The sequence below is a fragment of the Nipponia nippon genome, unplaced genomic scaffold (genome assembly GCF_047370975.1).
Source record: "Nipponia nippon isolate SJK-2023a ecotype South Korea unplaced genomic scaffold, ASM4737097v1 scaffold_4, whole genome shotgun sequence".
NCBI lineage: Eukaryota > Metazoa > Chordata > Aves > Pelecaniformes > Threskiornithidae > Nipponia > Nipponia nippon.
The window spans coordinates 102,448,996-102,469,222 of NW_028262358.1; the positions used below are offsets into that span (position 1 = coordinate 102,448,996).

The window sequence follows — 20,227 nt, forward strand, 5'->3', positions numbered from 1 at the left end:
TAGTTAAAAATGTGAACTAGTTTTTTTTTTTTTAATAAAACCCAGGACGTTTGTATGACTTCTGTTGTTTTTCCCTCCCTTTTTTTCTCTTGTTAAGCTTTATGTGGTGGATATATTCATGGGAAGAGTGGAACTGTTCTTTCTCCAGGTTTTCCTGATTTTTATCCAAACTCTTTGAACTGCACTTGGACTATTGAAGTGTCACATGGCAAGGGTAAGAACCTAATATGAATTGCATATATATATATGTAATGTCTATGTTTAAAAAATTCAAACACACAAACACAATAAAATGCCTTTTATGAATTGAGTTAAATTAGTGCTTTCTGCTATTGTTTTGAGGAAGAAGTTTAATTTCCCAAAATGAATACTTTCAAATGTGATGTTTCTAGTTTATGTTTATTTTGCAAGAGAAAAGTTCTTTTAACAGTTACAAGAGGAAATGTGTTTTAGTCTTCCTTAGAAAAATGGGTAGAAAGTAGAAGAGGTAACATATATGAAAATAATAGTTACTTGTTAAACAGTACTAAATTTTTCAGTGAAAGCTATGGGGACCTTGTTGATAGCTCTTCTCCATTATTAAGTATGAAGAAGCAGATTTGATCTGTGTATTAGTAACCTTAGATTTCAGACTTAAATCATTATGGCCAAAAATTGTATATCTTTATGTTATATATACACTAGAGTAACATTTGGATGCACAGTTAAGTTTGGCAGCTTATCCGTTAGGGAAATGTGTAAAAGAACTAAGGAAAAAAGCCTAGGAAGTACTAATGGTGTGTTACATACCACTGAATCAAAACCTAATAAAAATATTCCTCAATCTCCTTTCTATGACAAGAAAATCTTTGTTATGTGTGATAGTCTGAGAAGTGTATTGGAAGTTTCTACTGTTTAAAATCTTCTTATGGACTGGATTTTTGTTTAAAACTCATACGGCATTTTAAATGTAAAATATATGAGAAAACTTTCTAAGAAGAAAGTTGTTCCCCACAGTAAATAATTGTATTTGAAAATCTAATTGTAATTCAAAATTTAATTAATTACTGGACTGGAAGTTGGCAACTGAAAAAACAGTCATGACTTGAGTAAAGGACTGGTCCCACAAAATATGAATCTGTATATATGGAAGACCATATGTAAAACTTGTATCTGCTCTGTCCTTGTGTATGGGCACTTCCCTGAAGTTTGGAGTAAAAAACCAGAATTGTGCTGGAGGAAATGCAAAAACAAAACATGAATACAAAATTTTAGCCAATTATAAAAGTATGACTACTAATTTAATGATGAGATCATGGCAGAGATTGTAAATAAAAGACACACACAGGAACTTGAATAAAGTCTATACAATACAAATTTAGTTTTTCAGAGTGTTGTATACAAATAACGCTGAATTCCATCAATTCTCTTATGGGAGCTATTGATTTACAGTGAGCTAAGCAAACATCCACACTGCATGTATTGATTAGTTGAGCCTATGTGCTTCTGCAGTTTTTATTCTCTGAATTTCAGGTTTTGATTCCATGTGTGACTTTTTCTAAAAAAACTTTCCATATAATGGAAGATTTACTTTCTGTGTCACCTCTGTATAAAGGTAGATAAAAACTTCCTATTAAATGCTTTGCTTTTCCCCCTTTTTAATATTTTTAAAGGTGTACAGCTGGTTTTTCATACCTTTCACCTTGAGAGTTCTCATGACTATTTGCTTATCACTGAAGATGGCAGCTTCACAGAACCAGTAGCCAGGTTAACTGGCTCAGTCTTACCGCCTGCAATTAAAGCTGGCCTCTTTGGAAATTTTACTGCACAGCTTCGATTTATATCTGATTTTTCAATTTCTTATGAAGGCTTCAACATAACATTTTCAGGTAAGAAATTCCATTCTGCTAAATATCCAGAAACTGTTTCCAGATAATATTTTTACTTGTAGATAGCAGAAACATTATGAAGCACCAGTAAAAAAAGTAGAAGTTCTATAGTCTCTATCATAGAAAACTGCCTAAGGTTTATAAAGGTGGCTAACAGATGGAGAAGGATGTTGGTGATGTGATGTTGATGTGTTTTAAGAAGTCTTCCCTGTTCTCAGAGAACCAACCAAAGTGTGAAAAAGAAGTCTGGAGAAAAATTGAGGTGAAAAAAAGTACAAAGATAGAAGATACTGCTTCAGAAGAAAGAAACTAACTGGTACTGTTTTAGTAAAGGAAGTCTAGAAACTGCAAAAAAGCAGTAGCGTGCTAATTCAGAGTCACAGAGGAGTCTAAATTGAAGACTGATTTTGGAATAGAAAAATGTATATTTAAAAATAAAATAAAATATTTATTAGCTGTTGACATATGAAGAAGTTCTGAATTTTTACAAATTCCTCTTTAAGAGAATTGAAAAATTTAAGTTACTGCTTCTTATTTACAGTCTTCTAAAACCAGACAACATATAAAACACATTTCTTAATAATTTACTTTGGCTATCTCTATTACTGGACTGTAGAATATTTACAGATACGCATATGAATGAATCATCCGCTAGTTGAGGTGCTCATACACATGGATATTCTGTAGAAGAAGTACATAAGGAACTCATATATCCAACTCTCTTACATCATTTTTCAAGAACTGAAAAACAATTAATATACTTTGTTGAGATCTGGCAACGTTTACAGATGAACATGTGTGGTGTGTTGACCCTGGCTGGATTCCAGGTGCCCACCTAAGCCGCTCTACCACTCCCCCTTCTCAGCAGGACACGAGAGAGAAAAATATAACAAAAAGCTTGTGGGTGAAGATAAGGACAGGGAAAGATCATTCACCAGTTTCCATCGTGGGCAAAACAGACTCAACTTGGGGAAATTAGCTTAATTTATTACCAATGCAATCAGAGTAAGGTAATGAGAAACATAAAAACTAAATCTTAAAACACCTTCCCCCCACCCCTCCCTTCTTCCCGGGTGTAACTTCACTCCCTATTTCTCTACCTCCTCCCCCCCAGCAGCAAAGGGGGACGTAGAATGGGGGTTGCGGTCAGCTCATCACATGTTGTTTTTGCTGCTCCTTCCTCCTCAGGAGAAGGACTCCTCACACTCTTCCCCTGCTCCAGTGTGGAGTCCCTCCCACGGGAGACAGTTGTCCACAAACTTCTCCAATGTGAGTCCTTCGCACGGGCTGCAGTTCTTCATGAACTCCTCCAGCATGGGTCCTTTCCATGAGGTGCAGACCTTCAGGAACAGACTGCTCCAGCATGGGTCCCCCATGGGGTCACAAGTCCTGCCAGCAAACCTGCTCCAGCCTGGGCTCCTCTCTCCATGGCCCCACAGGTCCTGCCAGGAGCCTGCTCTAATGTGGGCTTCCCACAGGGTCACAGCATCCTTTGGGCATCCACCTGTTCCAGCGTAGGGTCCTCCATGGACTGCAGGTGGACATCTGCTCCACCATGGACCTCCATGGTCTACAGGGGGACAGCCTGCCTCACCATGGTCTTCACCAGGGGCTGCAGAGGAGTCTCTGCTCTGGCACCTGGAGCACCTCATCCCCCTCCTTCTTCACTGACCTTGGTGTCGGCAGAGTTGTTCCTCTCACATATTCTCACTCCGGCTGCAGCTGCGCAGTTTTCTTTTTCCCTTTCTTAACTATGTTATCCCAGAGGCGCTACCGCCGTTGCTGATGGGCTCGGCCTTGACCATCAGCGAGTCCGTCTTGGAGCCAGCCGGCATTCTCTCTGTCAGATATAGGGGAAGCTTCTAGCAGCTTCTCACAGAAGCTACCCCTGTAGCCCTGCCGCTACCAAAACCTTGCTACACACACTCAATACAACATGCTATTTACGAATAATATGTCTCATTTAGCTTGCTTATTTAAAAGAGGAAAAAAAAACACCTCACTGTTTAGAGCACTAGTCTTGGATTTACTCATATCAAATGCTGACTTACATTCGTTCTGGATACTTTGGACTAACCAAATCAGAGGTCAGCAGTTTTGCAAGTTTGGAATGTGAATGTGAATCTCTGATAGTTTATTTGTAAATAACTCAGAATGGTAGAGGGCTAGGTAACTTGTAGAAAAATACGCAAAATATCATTATGGATGCAAGGGAAAAAATTGTAGTGTAACAAAACGTGGATCACAGAATTTTTCAAACACAAGCAAAGGTTTATGCCCTATCTACAACTGATATACACATAGATAGCCATCATATGCCATCATTTATATTAATAAACATTTTGAGAAATATTATCAGGTACATTAATTTTATGACACAAATGGGTGAGTCTGTTTTCTCATTTTCACACAATCAGAATGTATTTCTCCATAGTAGGAAGTATTTAATGAGAAGACCTTAACCTGTTTTGAGTATTATCTAACACAGAAATTTGTCAGGAAAATTCCCAAGTGCGTGAAGGTCTGTCACAGGGCATCTCTATGTCTACCTCAACCTTTATAGTGCTGAGCATAGGTAGCAGATCAGTTGTTTTCAAAACTTACAACTTTTGCCAGCAGAAACTGGTGTGGTTTATAGATTCCTTCTACTGTTCAAGACCTTCCCACAAGGTAGTTACTATAGGGAAGGATTTCTTTATTTTATTCAGTAAGTCAGCTGTTTAAACATTCAGAAACTTTGGGTTCGTTTCTTCCCCTTACTAAATGGAGTTTCTTCCTCTAACTAAGTGGATTTGACCCTACCTTCCATCACCCTCCAAGGTAAATGTTTTAGAAAATAGCTTTTCTTATCAGTTACCAGAAGTGTCTCTCTTCTAAGTGATCTCTTGGGTCTTTTGGATCATATTCTGAAGAATATAAAATCAGACTTTTTCGGTTAGAGTTGATCTTTTTCAAAGTCTTTTCTCAAATGATGGTCAGTAGTGAATATCTAAGGAAGAAAAAAAACCACAAAATAGCACAAACATACAGTGATACTTCCCTAGCATTCTCTGTAAGGATGAGGGAATGTGTGGCTCAAACATTTCCTGAGTTCAGTGTAGTCCCTCTGCATGTAACAGCCCTGATTTTTTCCAATCAATTTGTTCTGAGTCCACCTGAATTATTTATGATGAATATTTATAAAAGAGACAAAAAAAATAGGCACTTGAGACTTCTTTAAAATATATACATACATATTTGTTTTCAGTTTGGTGACACCTGTAGGATTTCTAAAAGGCATGCAAATAGGATTGCCTGATTAAGAGTATAGTTTCACTTAGGAAACTCAAGCACACTTTTTAAAAATGTGGTCGTATGTCTTTTCATTCACCTGGCCCTTTGATTTTTTGTTAGATTTTCTTCATCACATAATGATTTTTTTAACTGTAAGTCTCACTTCTAAAGCTGTTTGGGAGTTCAGATGAAATGAACCAAGAATCATATACAAATGATGTAATTAAACAAAATTATAGTAAACCACTTACAGTGCAAGCTGATTACAGCTGTTGAAATTAAGAAAATAAATGTAGTGTGAGTGGTACACAATAGGTACATAATTACTGTATATATAGCCATAACAGACATATAGAAACAGTACTGGGTTTTGGTAGAGAACACAGCTCTGAAATACATGTTTTCCAAGTGTTCGCTACTGACACAATGCAACTAATTTGGTAAGCTTTTTCTTTTCCCATGTGGACAACTTGTCCCATTTATTTATATATTATGTTTTACTGTCTACAGAATATGATCTGGAGCCATGTGATGATCCTGGTGTTCCTGCCTTTAGCAGGCGAATTGGTTTTCATTTTGGTGTTGGAGATTCCTTGATCTTTTCTTGTTTCCCTGGATATCGCCTGGAAGGTGCTAATAAACTTACCTGCCTGGGAGGTGGTCGGCGTGTATGGAGTGCACCTCTGCCAAGGTGTGTGGGTAGGTGGTCACATGCTTTCATTTCATTCATCAAATCGTTAATAGCACATGGCATGTGTCAGAATACTGGGCAGAGAACAAAGCTCTTGGGTTGAAAGGACTGATCCCCAAGCTGTACAGACTTTTAAGTCAGTGCAAGATATATATATAATGCATGTCTCTTTTTACTTAGAGAACAAAAATAAGAAAGAGGAATAGTTAGAATTGTGATAGAAAATAAGATTTAAATGTCTTGTGAGATAAAATATAAATCTAATTATTGAATTGTATGTTTGCCATAATTAGGATAGAAATTTCTTATGTTGTCTTTCAGGGTAAAGAAACAATGTTTAGATCTTTTAGGTGAAAATAGCCTTTATTAGAGTCCTCCATCTGGTTTTAAGGATGTTTTTTCATATTGTGTTTTTATTATTGTAACCCTAAATTGGTTTTTTTTTTTTACAGTTTATAAACTATATACAGTATTACAGCATCGTAAACTGTAATTTTTAAAATTAATGTGCTGTTGTTAGAAAAATATAACTATAAGCTCAAATTAAGTGAACAGTTCTTTTCTGGGAAAAGCTCTATGAGATTGGATTTTATAAAATTTGTACTGTTGCTGTATTCGATTTGTGAGATGGTTTTATCACTACCATGTGAAGTGAATCTGATCAGGTACTGTTGACATAATGCTTCTGAAATGTCAAATAGTTCCACACACCTCTAAATGGATTTTCTTAAAAGGGTTCTTGTTTTAAATAAGATTTTATTTCATTAAGGGAGAAACTCAGCTTTGGCTTGTTTCTTTTGTTTGTTTTAAAGGGATGTATCTCTATATCTGAAAAAAGTCGTATCACCTACATTGTATATGCATGTAAGATACACATATGTAGTTTTTATGGAAAAAAGTAAACAATTTATAATTTTGTTTTGAAAAACTGGGCTTATTTAACCCATGATGAAAGAAAATAACAGATGAGAGATAAGCCAGTATCATGGAGTTTGCCATACATTTGGAAATTCTATGATTTAAGTCTTAGGCTATTTTCAGCTTGATTTGTCTTAGAAGTATCACTGGCTTCTTAACACTGTCTATGAATGTTGGCTAACCAAGTGTGCACCATCCTGTATCATAGAATCACAGAATCATAGAACAGCCCAGGTTGGAAGGGGCCTTGAAAGATCAACTAGTCCAACCTTTTGTGGGAAAGGGAGCCTAGATGAGATTATCTAGCACCCTGTCCAATTGCATCTTGAAAACTACAGTGATGAGGACTCTACCACATCCCTGGGAAGGTTGTTCCAGTGACTGATTTTTCTTACTGTGAAAAATGTCTTTCTTATATTGAGACCAACTATACCTGTTGCCCCTTGTGTTCTCCATGTGGCTCCTTGTGAAGAGAGAGCCTTCATCCTCTTTGTACTCTCTAAGTACTGGAATACTGTGATGAGGCCCCTCCCGAGCCTTCTTTCTCCAGGGAGAAGAGACCTAACTCCTTCAGTCCATATTGATTTAAAGTGTACAAATTTCACTAGAATAATATTCACATACTCACTTTGAACCTAGCATTTTATTTTCCCTAATTTTAAGTGTGTTCAGCTATTCTATAGCTGTCCATGTGCATGAATGGAAAATCAGCTCCTTATTTCTCTGTTCTTGAAGAAAAGATGACTGTTAATTGTGCATTATTACAATTCTTAACAAGTTATATGTTAACCATTAGCTTTATCAAGGTATCATTATGCTATATTCATGTGCAATTAAAACTGAATATAGAAACTCTTGCTACTGTGTGTTGCTTAACAGTTGCAATGAAGTAGTTTAAAAATATGATTTTGTATCTGACATCTTAAAAAACATAGACAAAATATAGAAATGGAAAAATGCTTGTATATTTAAATGATGATAGTTTCTGTCTCAAAAAAAAAAACCCAAAAAAACCCAAAGAAAAAAGAACCGTCAAAACCCCAAACACAGTCCTAGAGGACTGTAAGATGACTGGATATTATGACAAATTACTGGAAGACACAAAGTGGTATTAAGTGAGAGGTTACAAGTTCATGATCTAACTCCCCAGAGGACAGCTATGTGTCCATCACCAACTGTCATGTACCAGGAATTTAACTGGTTCCAGTACTATGGGTTGTGAGCAGCAGTTCTCAGTCTGCAGGTATTTATAGTGGATGGGATTCAGATTCAGATCCAAACATCTGAATTTGACTGTTTGCAGTGTCGTTGCGTACCTATGAGCAAGAATTTTAAGCTCTGATTACAGATAGCTAAGTCTATTTTACAGTGAGATGAATCAGTCTCTGGGCACCATTTAGATGCCTAAATAGAGAAATTACTTCCATTTACTTACTTACTTATTTATTTATTTATTTATTTATTTCTAATCAGTCACTGACAAAAGTGTCCGAGTTGGCCTGCTTGTTCCTGTTGTCTCACCTCAACATCTTTATTGCTCTTTTACCATACACCTTGTTAGTGCATGTATGAAGCCTTGTGGCCAAGAGGTCAATTCCAGAGCTAAAGTACTTCTGTAATCCAGCACATACCACCTTTGGTTACCTGCATTTATGTTGCATTGGACCTACTTTGGATTCCCATTTCTTCTACATACCTGTGTGCTATTATTTCTCTACTCTCAGATAATCTAATCTTTGAAAAGTGAATTGATACTGCCTATAGTATACATGAAAAGATGGTATGCTTTAGGAGGGATTTCTAGAGTTTCTAGACAAAGATCCATGGATTAGACATTGAAGGTATAAAACTTCAATCTTGAAATCACTTGTAGTTTCTGAGAAGTGCATTTAGTGAATCCTTTGGACTTTTGAGGTCCTCTGGAGGAGGATCTCAGTACCACATAAGCAGAACCTGCCTTTGTAGTATCATGCTGCAGTTTAACCAAAGCAGGGGCAAAATTACAACCACTTTTAATTTGATGTTGACTAAAAGTTCAGATAAATTCTAGGCCTTTCTTCATAACCAAGCCTTGCAAGAAGTAAAACAAAAACCTTTCCTTGTGGTGGGTGGTATGTAAGGGGGATCCCAGCAGTCCATTTTTATGTAAGAACCAGTTGGTTGCTGGAGTAAGAAATGTCTGTTGCTGCTCCTCTAGTTAAATTCTGAAAATGCCAAAGAATCAGTAAATTACATTAGGAAGCAATACATATGTATTTAAATATATTTAGTATATAGTGAGTGAATATGTATGCTAACTGTTGTGACAACACTGGAAAAATAAGAAAATACTCTTTACTGACATCTTTAAATCATGAAGAATTAATTTAAAGTTGACAACATGCACTAAAATTATAATCTGCCAATCTTTATGCACACTTTAATGATGTAAGGAAACAAAAGCTAATATGTGTTCATTTCATGTAAGCTTTCTTTTCTCTGATATATTTTTACTACCTTTTAAGTGTTATTATATGGAAAGCTATCTGTGTCTGTTCCCAAATTCATCAGTTATCATCTTTATGTACAAGGTTAGAGATATTTGTTGGAATAAGAGAAAATTAAATGAATATTGTTCAGTTTCTATTCTTTGAAATTTTGAATAATTATTATGAAGTTCCATATATACTAAGAATTGTGCTAGAATGATAAGCTATGTAGTTGGTGTTGAAGATTTTACTCAGAATTACCATCCTGTAAACCTTACTTCATAAAATGGAAATTTTTGTTTTATATTATTCATTTTCATGTTTGAATATGCTCTATTTGTTGCTTAATTTTATTCACATGTCATTTGAATATAAATTTTGAACCACTATTGTTTACAGAACATTTATTTTTCAGTTATGTGCAGCCAACATTCATATGAACAAGGATGCTTAACCACACAAAAGGCTGAAAAAGTTATAATTTTCAGTGTGTAAATTCAATATGAAATTGTTTGCTTACTTGCATTTCATTTCAGTACTTGTTACCAGACATACATTTAATTTTCTTAGAAGAGGAATCAAAATGCATGTCTGCACTATACTAAGTACCAAGAAAATCTATACTAATTATTTCCTATAAAAATTAGTATCTTATTTGATATATGGAATCTTCAAGAAATTATTGGTCTTGGGAAATTTGGGATATTTGCCTGTTTGGGGTTGTTTGGTTTTTTTGATTTGGTATTTCTCTCCCTCTGGTGGGCTTCTCTGTGTTCCATTCAAACACGTTTATTTTAGTTCAGATATCATAAAATTGTATTGATCTGCAGGAATACTGTTACCTTGCACTGAAGAAAAGAGACATTTTATATTGTTGTCATGTATGTTTTGGGTTTTTTTAATGTTTTTATCTATCTTTTAGAAAGCCTTTCCTACATAATGTACAGTAATAAGAGATTCATACCTGATATCTTGAAAACGCTCACTTAGTTATCCCCATAAAGTGAATGACATATTACAATATTGCAAAGATTACCTAAGTATCAATAATTAGCTTAATGAAGTGTCAGGAATTGAATTAGCCATGAATATATAGGACTAGTGTAGCAACTTACTGTGCCAGACAGATATAGAATCATAGAATCACAGAAACATAGAATCATAGAATTGTTTAGTTTAGAAAAGACCTTTAAGATCAGCAAGTCCAACCGTTAACCTAGCACTGCCAAGTCCACCACTAAACCATGTCCCTAAGCACCACATCTACACATCTTTCAAATACCTCCAGGGATGGGGACTCAGCCACTTCCCTGGGCAGCCTGGTCCAGTGCCTGACTAGCCTTTCACTGAAGAAACTTTTCCTAATATCCAACCTAAACCTCCCCTGGCGCAACTTGAGGCCATTTCATCTTGTTCTATCGCTTGTTGCTTGGGAGAAGAGATCGACCCCCACCTCGCTACAACCTCCTTTCAGGTAGTTGTAGAGAGCAATAAGGTCTCCCCTCAGCCTCCTCTTCTCCAGACTAAACAACCCCAGTTCCCTCAGCTGCTCCTCATAAGCCTTGTGCTCTAGACCCTTCACCAGCTTCGTTGACCTTCTTTGGACACGCTCCAGCACCTCGATGTCCTTCTTGTAGTGAGGGGCCCAAAACTGAACACAGTATTCGAGGTGCAGCCTCACCAGTGCCGAATATGCCTGTATATTCTCCCAAGCATAATTTAGAGTTACATATCCAATCATAAGTATACATGATAAGTCTGTAACTCATATAGAAAGGAAATGTATTTACTGAGAGATCAACATTTCCTTTTTATTCTTATTATGTTCAATTTTGAATAAATATATAGACGGGTTCTAAGACATCTGTCATTAAATCCATGTACAAGACCCCACTTCCACATTGATCAAGAAAGCCTTTTATAAATTATGCATAGACAACTGGCACTTATCTAAGACAATAAATCTAAATAACTCTTTTAGTTCAGTCTATGAAGAAAATTTGGTCTTTAAGAATGCAGCAGACTAAAGATATCTAAAATGCAACTAAGACAAATACAAGGAAAAAACCTCTGCTAAGCAGCTGAGTAAAACTGAGAGGCAAAGACACACTCGGTACCCTTCAGTTCAAGCTGCTTTCGTATGATTTCTTCTTAGCACCAAGAATGTTTACAGAGGTCTGATTTCTTGCTGCCATGGCACCTATAGACATTAGGGGTGAAGACAGTTCACACAGACTACTTCTTTCTCAAAAGAGTGAAAGGAAACTACTTGTCCTGAAATCTGCTGGCTTTTGAGTATACATTCAGAAGTTAAATCTAGTCTCAATTCAGTGGCACAAATTCATAAGTACATTTCTGGATTCAATAGCCTCTTGATTATTTCTTCCTCACTATCATTTCTACACTGACCAGACTTATCTACATGTTATATACACACACCAACCTTTATATATCAACAAGGATTTTTTGGTCATTCTAGGACACATGGTAATATACGCTTTCATGATTCTTTTCATCAGACTCAGGATGAAAGCCCTTCAAATTTAATTGCATTTAATTTATGAACTAAACATTCACACAAGAACATACTGATTTGTATCACAGAAATAGTACTCAGTTTCATCTGCTGGTGAAAAAAAACAACAAACCAACAGGGTTTCCAAAGGTATTGCCATTCACCCTTCTCCATCCAAGTAAGTAATTTCAAGTCCTTCCTCCAGGATTCATCTCCAACATGTTCTGAAATTTTTGTGGTCAGAGAACCATTTGTGCCTTTCCACCATTTCTTCTCCTTTAAAGAGTTATTTTCCAGGTAAGGCAAAAGCAGAGCTTCAGAGATCCGATTAGCCTAACATCATGAACCTGGCATTTTTAGTCCAAGACTTTGAGTCCCATAGGGACTGCATTATCATCATTTTCATTGGCCTTCCCTCCATGCTGTGCAGGTAGATGGTCTTCCCCTGAACTTCTAAGGTCTTCCTTAGAAGAAGTTGGTTGGCTCTCAGAATAAGGCAGCATCCCTTCTTCTTCAGTAAGGACCCTCCTTTTCACAGCAAAAAGACACTGCCAAGTCTATCTGCAAAATCAGATAGACGTTCACAAACAGGTGTCCTTGTAAATCTTATTTCCTTGTGTCAACCCTTTGCTATCTTGTCTTTTCAATTAGAATGACTTTAATGTTTCTCTCAGCCGTGCACCTCAGGTGGTTATGCAGTATTATTCCAGCTCATCACAGAGTTTTGAAGACTCTACCTAGAGTTTCCCTGTGGGTCATCACTCCATTTCTGAATGTGTCTGCCAGTTGGATCTCTCCCTCCTGACTAGAAAGTGGTTTGTGCCTACAGCCACCTACTGGCTACTATTCGATGAAAAGAGTTTTACTGTTAACAATTAAAAAGTGTGGAGAAGATTCAGGCCCTTAGGGCCAAAATTACATTTGGAAGACTTATCCTGTGGGTTTTACTTAGCTAGTGACTCCTTGCAGCCAGTATCCTACAGTAAGGCTTTTCTGCAGTTACCCACAGTATAAAGGGCATAGACAGTCTTTTGAAGGAAAAAAAACTGGATGGCTACGTTTATGTAACTGTTCTTTGAGATATGTTGTCTAAATGTACATTCACATTGTCCTCTTTTACTCCTCTCCGCAAAATTCACTGTAACTGAGAGGAATGCGAGATTGAGGGGAACAGAGAGAGTAACACTGCCACTTTGCTATTTTGTGTGATGCACAGAACTAATGGAATTAGGAGCACATTTCTATAGATAATGTCAAGGTAAAAATACCCTCCTAGCAATCCTGGCACAGGGCTACCTGGAAAATAAACATGCACAGTGTCTTGAAGAAGAAATGTCACAAAAATAACCCATATCTTTAGATTTGAGAGTACTGATATAGGCATCTAGTTTTTTACTATTCTGAAACAGATTGTCACCTATAAGATTGTTAACATTATCATCTGGCACATTACTGTAATTGGCATGTTTGTCTATGTGTTGTAGGTTTCATTTTCCAGATTTACTTCTAAATAATTTAATTATAATTTTAAATTACTTGTTTTGTGTTTGTTGGTATGCTTGTATGTGGGTAGAAAACAAGCTAATGGAGTACAGACAAGCTTCTCCTGATTATCTTTTGTCTAGTTGAGATTTGAAAACGGAAAACAATTTCTTTCCTCTTCATTCACTGACATCTCATCCTGTGTTATTATTCATTGTTTTGTTATTATTGCTTCAATTATTATTCCAGTATTTTCAAAAAAAAATGTATTTTTTTCAAAAACATGTTTGATTACTAATTGTGGTTATGATGGGTTATTGACACTACTTCCACATATATTTTATTCCTATTATGTCACTTGCTTTTACATGGTTGCAAATGTATGTATACATTTATAGTTATTTCATGGCTATGTGAACAAAATTGCGCAAGAGTGTAAACACGTATTCTCCTCATTTTTTTCCTTCCAGCAATAGCTCTTTTTTTCTCTACCTATAATTACACAATTCTCTTGCAGTTTCATTTACATTTCACAGTTGACTACTTTTTCCTGAGGACAAAGCCCAGCTTTTAGTGAGTTGGTCCTCCTAGAGTACAAATCCGAGAGTAAAGCTCCTAGGCAGTCACTCACTTCTGCGCATCCCCAAAACTGTGTGAATCTCAGAAGACTGGTGAATACTGGGGTCAAGAAATGATGTGGAACAACTCCTAGTCTGTTAAGTCCCTGATTCTGAGGTTAATGTCCACTGAAAGGAGACCATCGCAATCAGGTTTCCGCTGCTGTCTTGTTGTCTTCACTAGCCTTTTAAGCAGGAACCACACAATTTTTCTGGGAATCTGTTACTAAGGCAGATTTCCTAGATCTCATCTAGCAAACCAGGACTATGCCTTTATTCGTACTTTTCTTACCTTCCAGTTTGCTTTAAGTCATACTAGTCAGGAGCTTTCTACAACTCTGTCTTGGGGTTGTTCTACTGTTAAAAAAGGAATTGGAAGACTCAGAGGTTAAGAGGAGAAGCATTCCTATGAGTTTTTTTTTTTTTAAATTGAATGCAACAATTCAATGAACCAACACAATGAGCACTAGAAATAGATCTCAAACCCAGAAAATGCTCCTCCTCCCCACTATATATACATTCTTCCAGCTCAGTGCCATACTCCAAACACGCTGCAGTGCAGAATACTGTTCCTGGCCTCACGAATTTCACATTCCCTTCAGCACACTGGCATGGCTTTGTCATATAATCATAGAATCATTTATGTTGGAAAAGACCTTTAAGATCATAGATTCCAACCACAAACCTAACACTGCTAAGTCCACCACTAAACCATGTCCCTAAGCACCACACCTACATGTCTTTTAAATACCTCCAGGGATGGAGACTCAACCCCTTCCCTGGGCAGTCTGTTCCACAGGCAATTGTCAGCACTGAGAGAAGTTAGATGCTGCTCTGCTTCATTACTTTGGATACCAGTGGCAAGTATCTTCTCAGGCTTGGCAGGGAGTAGGGTATGTGCAAAAGCAGAAATGTCACATGAAACGAGATGCCCGGTGAGTATGCACATTTCCAGAGATAGGTGGCTGATAAGTAGGGGCTGAGGGAGAGGAGGGAGTTTAGATTGCAGCATCAAATATCTGATATACACCTATATCATCTCCTAAGTACTTTTTGAAATGTGACTTTATTATTTGCAGTGATCCTCTAACAGGTGAGGAATGAGCCTTTTAGTTTTGGTATTCCTTTATGGTGCACTATGATATGCTGATGAAATTCTGAAGGAGAGGAGACATTTCATTCTTTCCTTCCTACTTGCCAAAGATGTGCTGTTCACTGATTATTGAAGACAATGGGTAGAAACCTGAGCGGAGACACCTTTACAGTGAATTGCAAGGTACAGTGCCCAAGTGTAGGTACCTTCTCTTTTCAAAAGACATTTCAGAAATTGCTAGTTCACCCTGCTGGATTTGTTAATCTCTGAGGGGTACAATACAATAAATGTATGCTTATTAGATCACAGAAGATACGGCTCTGCTGTAAGAAAAATTTAGGTACAAAATAATAAATTTAGTTTATTCCATCATATTCTGTCTGTAATATTAGTTGCAAAATTAAAACAGTACTAAGATTATAAGACAAAATAAAAGTGAATATTTGGTTGTATTTACTAATCATTTTCTTTTAACTCTTTAATATCTTGGCTAATGTGAATGACCTTTACATAGCTTCTCTACTCAGCTTTATGGCTAAAGAGCTATGCTTGTTATTAGAGATGGTTATTTCCCCTGTTCACAAGGACATGTAACTAAACACTTTGGTCACCTCTTCCAGGATTTAGGCATTCAGATATCACACGATAATGGGAAGGAAAGTTTGAATTAGTTTTTCAACTCTCCTTTCTGAGATTGTCCTAACTTAGATTTTCTTTCTATTACCTGATTTGCACGCTGCTTCTGTCTACTTGTCTGGGTTTTCCCTGCTCACTATCTCCTTAAGAAACTGTGATAAATTTTACTTAGGATATATAATGAAAATATTATTTGTACACAATACAGTGTACACGATATTCAGTTCAAACTAGCCTTTCATAGTAAGCATCGCATAGAGTTCAAGCATAACACATTAATACAACAAACTTAGTTTTGAGTGCTGGGGTTTTTTTTTGTTTGGTCTGGTTTTTAACCTGCATTACTTTCTTATCCTCCATTAGTCATTCCAACTGTATGGAGTGTTCCTAAAGAAAGCTGTGAAAAACTTAAAGGATAAAGCTTAAAAGAAACAGCTACTTAATGTTTTAATTTCACATTTAAGTGGTGTTGCTCCTTTATTAAATTTTACATGGCACTTGATTTTTAATGGTGCATTAATACAGTATTTGAGTAAAATCTTCATCGAGGTATTGTTCACTGGTATTCACATTAAAATCACATTAATTTATCATATTCAGTTGTTATAATAAATACTACATGAATAATTAATGACAGGGTGCTACAATAAATTGCTGACACTTTAATAAGCTGTTTCTTTTTAATAGTTTAGTTAGTATTCATTGCAAAATCATCAATTATAATTAATATACTTTGTCATGTTGTAGCATTGAGTTAATTTCCATTGAGATTGAAACATAAGTGGGAACCTTGTTAGCACTGGAGATTTCTGTGAGACCCTTGAGATCTGGCATTCATTGTTTTCTTTAAATTCTCTGTAGCATAAAATTTGAATTTGAGTTCACCTTTGAGAAGTCAAACTAAGTCTGAAAATTGCTATTCATTTTTAGCTAGTGTTCAGGCAGAGAGTGCTCTCATTTAAGAGCTGCTCATAAGCAAAAAATCTTATATAACATCAGTAGTTGAATCTCTGAATCTTCAGACTGTATCCAGGATCCACTGTACTTTGGAACTCTATATTTAAATGCTGTCACATTTAAACTGTTAAATCTTTAGGTTTTTTTCTATTTCATCAACATATTTAATAAAGTTATTTAATAGATTTTTTATAATTTCTATTTCTTTATCTTATAACATTGCATTTTTATAAATGAAATTGAAAAGTGTTTTTTTAATCCCTGTTTTTTTAACCCCTCATTTTTCTGTCAATGTTTAACAGAAAATTGAAGATTTGTTTGAGTTAGTGTTTGAGTCTTACTGCATATGAATCTTCAAAATACGGTGCAATACAGTAATTACAGGTTTGAGTTGTCTCTGTTTCAAAACCGAAACTTTAACATTGAGGAAACACTAACAGATTTGATCTGGTGCATAGTAGGCACTCTGACTCTGTTTTCAAAATGAAAAGAAGGAGTGATTTTTATGAGACCTTAATCACCTTAATGTGAGACCTGGTATGAAATTTCAATCACTTACAGTCAGAAGGAAAAACAATTGCCTTAGGTCACCCTTTTGCCTTCTTTCTACATTTTAAGGTTGTGTATGCTAAATATTTTTTCTTGATAAGACAAATAATGTGGGGATGTTATCTTCATAGCTCATTATCAGATAATACTAGAAAAAGTAGACAAAAATCTCAAAAAGAAAAAATTAAATAAAAAAAATGCCCTCACCTTGGATTCTGCCAATAATCCCCTGAGGCCAATTAACATCATAGGATTTGTTTTGAGAACCTGAGTAGTGTCTTATGTCAGTGGCATATGGATTGAAAACTAATTAAACAAACCTCAGAAAAGACTTTACCTGCTGTTTAGTCCTTCCTTTCCTACTGCATTACTCTTTGCAATGGAATGGTACAAAAAATACAGAATAAGAGGTTTGTTTTCAGCAAGTCATTTCAGTAAGATTTTCAATGAGGTGTTCTAACCTTACCATCATCATACATGTGTTGCTTAAAGAATATTGAGAGAGGCTTACATGCACGTGATTTATTAGTGCAGTCCATAGCTGATGACCTTCCTTGACTTGAAATCTATTTTATAGAAGCAAACAAGGAGGTAAAAAAGAGAAGGAAAGAGCAAAAAAGGGGAAAGCCACTCCTCAAGCACCAGCTGGGAAGAGGGAGAGAGTCCCCAGACAAATATCTCTCCCATAAAGGTAGTAGTGACAATGATGATGATAGTAACAACAAAAAAGCCAACATCTTCCTGCTTTCTCCCTAGTACAGTTACATTTTTAATGCACACCTTCTCAAGCTCCTCATTGGTAGTTTATGATACTGTTAGCACTGAATGGAGCATGTGTGAGTGCTGCAGACTAAATAGTAGTTAAGCTTTGTGCATGTATAGTATTGTGTAATATTTATTGTGTATTAGAATAACTATTATCTGCTCATTATCTACTTGGCTTTATTACGATATGAAGTTACAGGCTAAAAGCCACCAGATTTGGAGTGATGCGATCTTAATGTAGAGTTACAGGCTAAAAGCTAGAAGGTGAAATAGTGAGAAGTGGAGTGAGAACAGTATGATTTAAAAATCAATGGCAGTCACTTTTTAGGAGAAACCCAGCATAAAAGTGGTTCTGAATTCAGCAGTGCCAGGTGAGAACAAGAGCGCTTGTGGTACCAGAGTGAAGGCACTGAACAGCAGCCTGGCAGTGTGTAAATGAAAGGTTACAGGCTCACAAGTGAAGGTCTGTCTGCAGAACTGGAGATGAAGGACAACTAACATTACAAAGATTAAGGCACTGTGCAAAAGTGATGGTATGGAAACTCTGTGTTCACCTTGGCTTGATGTAGCATTACAGTTAACCGTAAGCTTCATCTCCTTGCACTGCATTTGAGTTTGTACATGAAGCTGTGCTTGATTCCAGTCATGTATGGTGTCTGCCCTGAAGAAGTCATATGCTCAGTTTTAGAGACCCCTCAATCAATGCCTGTGGAGAAACCCTAAGTTTTTGTTACTATGTGAAGACAGAGCATACGATGCTTGGTTCAGCTTTATCCATGATCCCCTTCACTCTTGTTTTAATGTTGTATGACCATTCTACTAGGTAATAGTATTGTCCAACAGCAACATAAAAAATTATCAACTGTCTGAGCTCAGCTTCTTGTCATATTTTATGAACTGCTGCACAATTTTGTAAATACAACAAAGATATTCTGCACTCAGTAGAGTGCTTTGTAGCAGAGAAGCCTTTAAACTGACGGTGTACTACTTTTATTTGATCTCTGCTTTGAAGATCTGCTTAAAATCCTGACAAACCTTTTAGCAAAATGTATGGAAGAAAAATAATAAAACAAACTTTTCCATTAAACAAAGTTATCACTACATTTTACATGAACTGTGTTTCAAAGTATTTCAAGAGTCCCTGAATTTTGTTTGTTTTGTAGAGTTTGCGTTCATATTCAGGAAGTGTTTAATGATCTTCAAAAGATCTACCCTCTGCAGTTTCCTTTTATCCAATTTCAAGCGAGACAATGAAAGAAGAAGAAAAAAAACTACTTATGTAAATAGAATTTAAGTGACTTTATTAAGCAAAAGAACAAAGAATGGTGTAAAGTATCTGTTCCAGACAGATTGCTCTCAGTACAAGGGAATAAAAGAACAGTTTGATAAGGTAGCATTTTCCAGTCTGCTGCAGTCCTCAGCAAGGTTATAACAGACAACTCAGAAACTGTAGTGAAAATAAAGCATATAGTTCCTCCTCTAAAACCTTTTATGTGTGGACATAGGTGGTATACACTCAATAAGAATATACCTTTTGAATTCTAAGGTGGATACTTTTGATTTTATAATAAATAAAATTAACTTTAAAAAGCACGCAAGATTCAAAAGTTGTAACAGAGAATTAGATTAATCTGCTTTTATCTGCTTTCCACCTTTTGAAACGTAGAGCAGGTTCCATATAGATTTTTTTTCTTTTAAAAGAAGATGAGTTTAAGGGACCTTGTCTTTTGGATGCTGTGGTTTGGCAGACTTCCATAGTTTGGCAGATTTGAGAAGTGAAGAATCTGAATTGGAACCGTATAAGTAGCTGACATTTACAGAACAAAATTCATTTAGTACATGCTAGTTTAAGCTATCTAACAAGCCATTTAGATGTGATGATAGTAACTTTTTTAAGCACTAACAGCCAAACTATGCAGAAAGAATTTGGGAGCTGAAATTTTAGAGAATTTATTCTTCATTTAGAAACAAAAGCACAAACATCTGTAGCACTATGAGCACATTTTTATTTAAATTAGCTACATTAAATTAGTATGCATTACAACTCAGTTAAAACACAATTTTGCTGCATACATAAGGGTGTATTCTTAAAGAAGGTCATTATCCATTGCTCCTCATCCTCAGCTAAGGATGCACAGCTATTCACTGAGGACATCAGAAAGGTATCCCCTGTTCTTAAGTTACATATGCTTAAAATATAATGTTTTATAATGGAAATAAAAATACATATTTGGTTTTTTTTTTTTTTTTCATGTCTGAATGGTTCTTTTGTAGTTCTCTTTCAAATTAGGGAATTAGATTAGCTAGGATGTTTTTAACATGTGAGTGTTTAGTGTTATTGCAGTGCTTAGAATCTAATTCTTTTACAGTCTCAATAAAGTTTCATATTTAAATT

General features: G+C 35.9%; 1 protein-coding gene across 2 annotated transcripts in view; it reads left to right on the forward strand.

Annotated features, from left to right (window-relative positions):
• The window catches only part of CSMD1 (CUB and Sushi multiple domains 1), a 1,270,279-nt gene that overhangs the window by 958,581 nt on the left and 291,471 nt on the right, over nucleotides 1-20,227 (forward strand). For both annotated transcript variants that reach the window (XM_087775441.1, XM_087775442.1), the window contains exons 19-21: nucleotides 98-214; nucleotides 1,653-1,868; nucleotides 5,652-5,840. In XM_087775441.1, coding sequence (XP_087631567.1) covers nucleotides 98-214; nucleotides 1,653-1,868; nucleotides 5,652-5,840 — 522 coding nt within the window. The remainder of the gene's footprint in view (nucleotides 1-97; nucleotides 215-1,652; nucleotides 1,869-5,651; nucleotides 5,841-20,227) is intronic.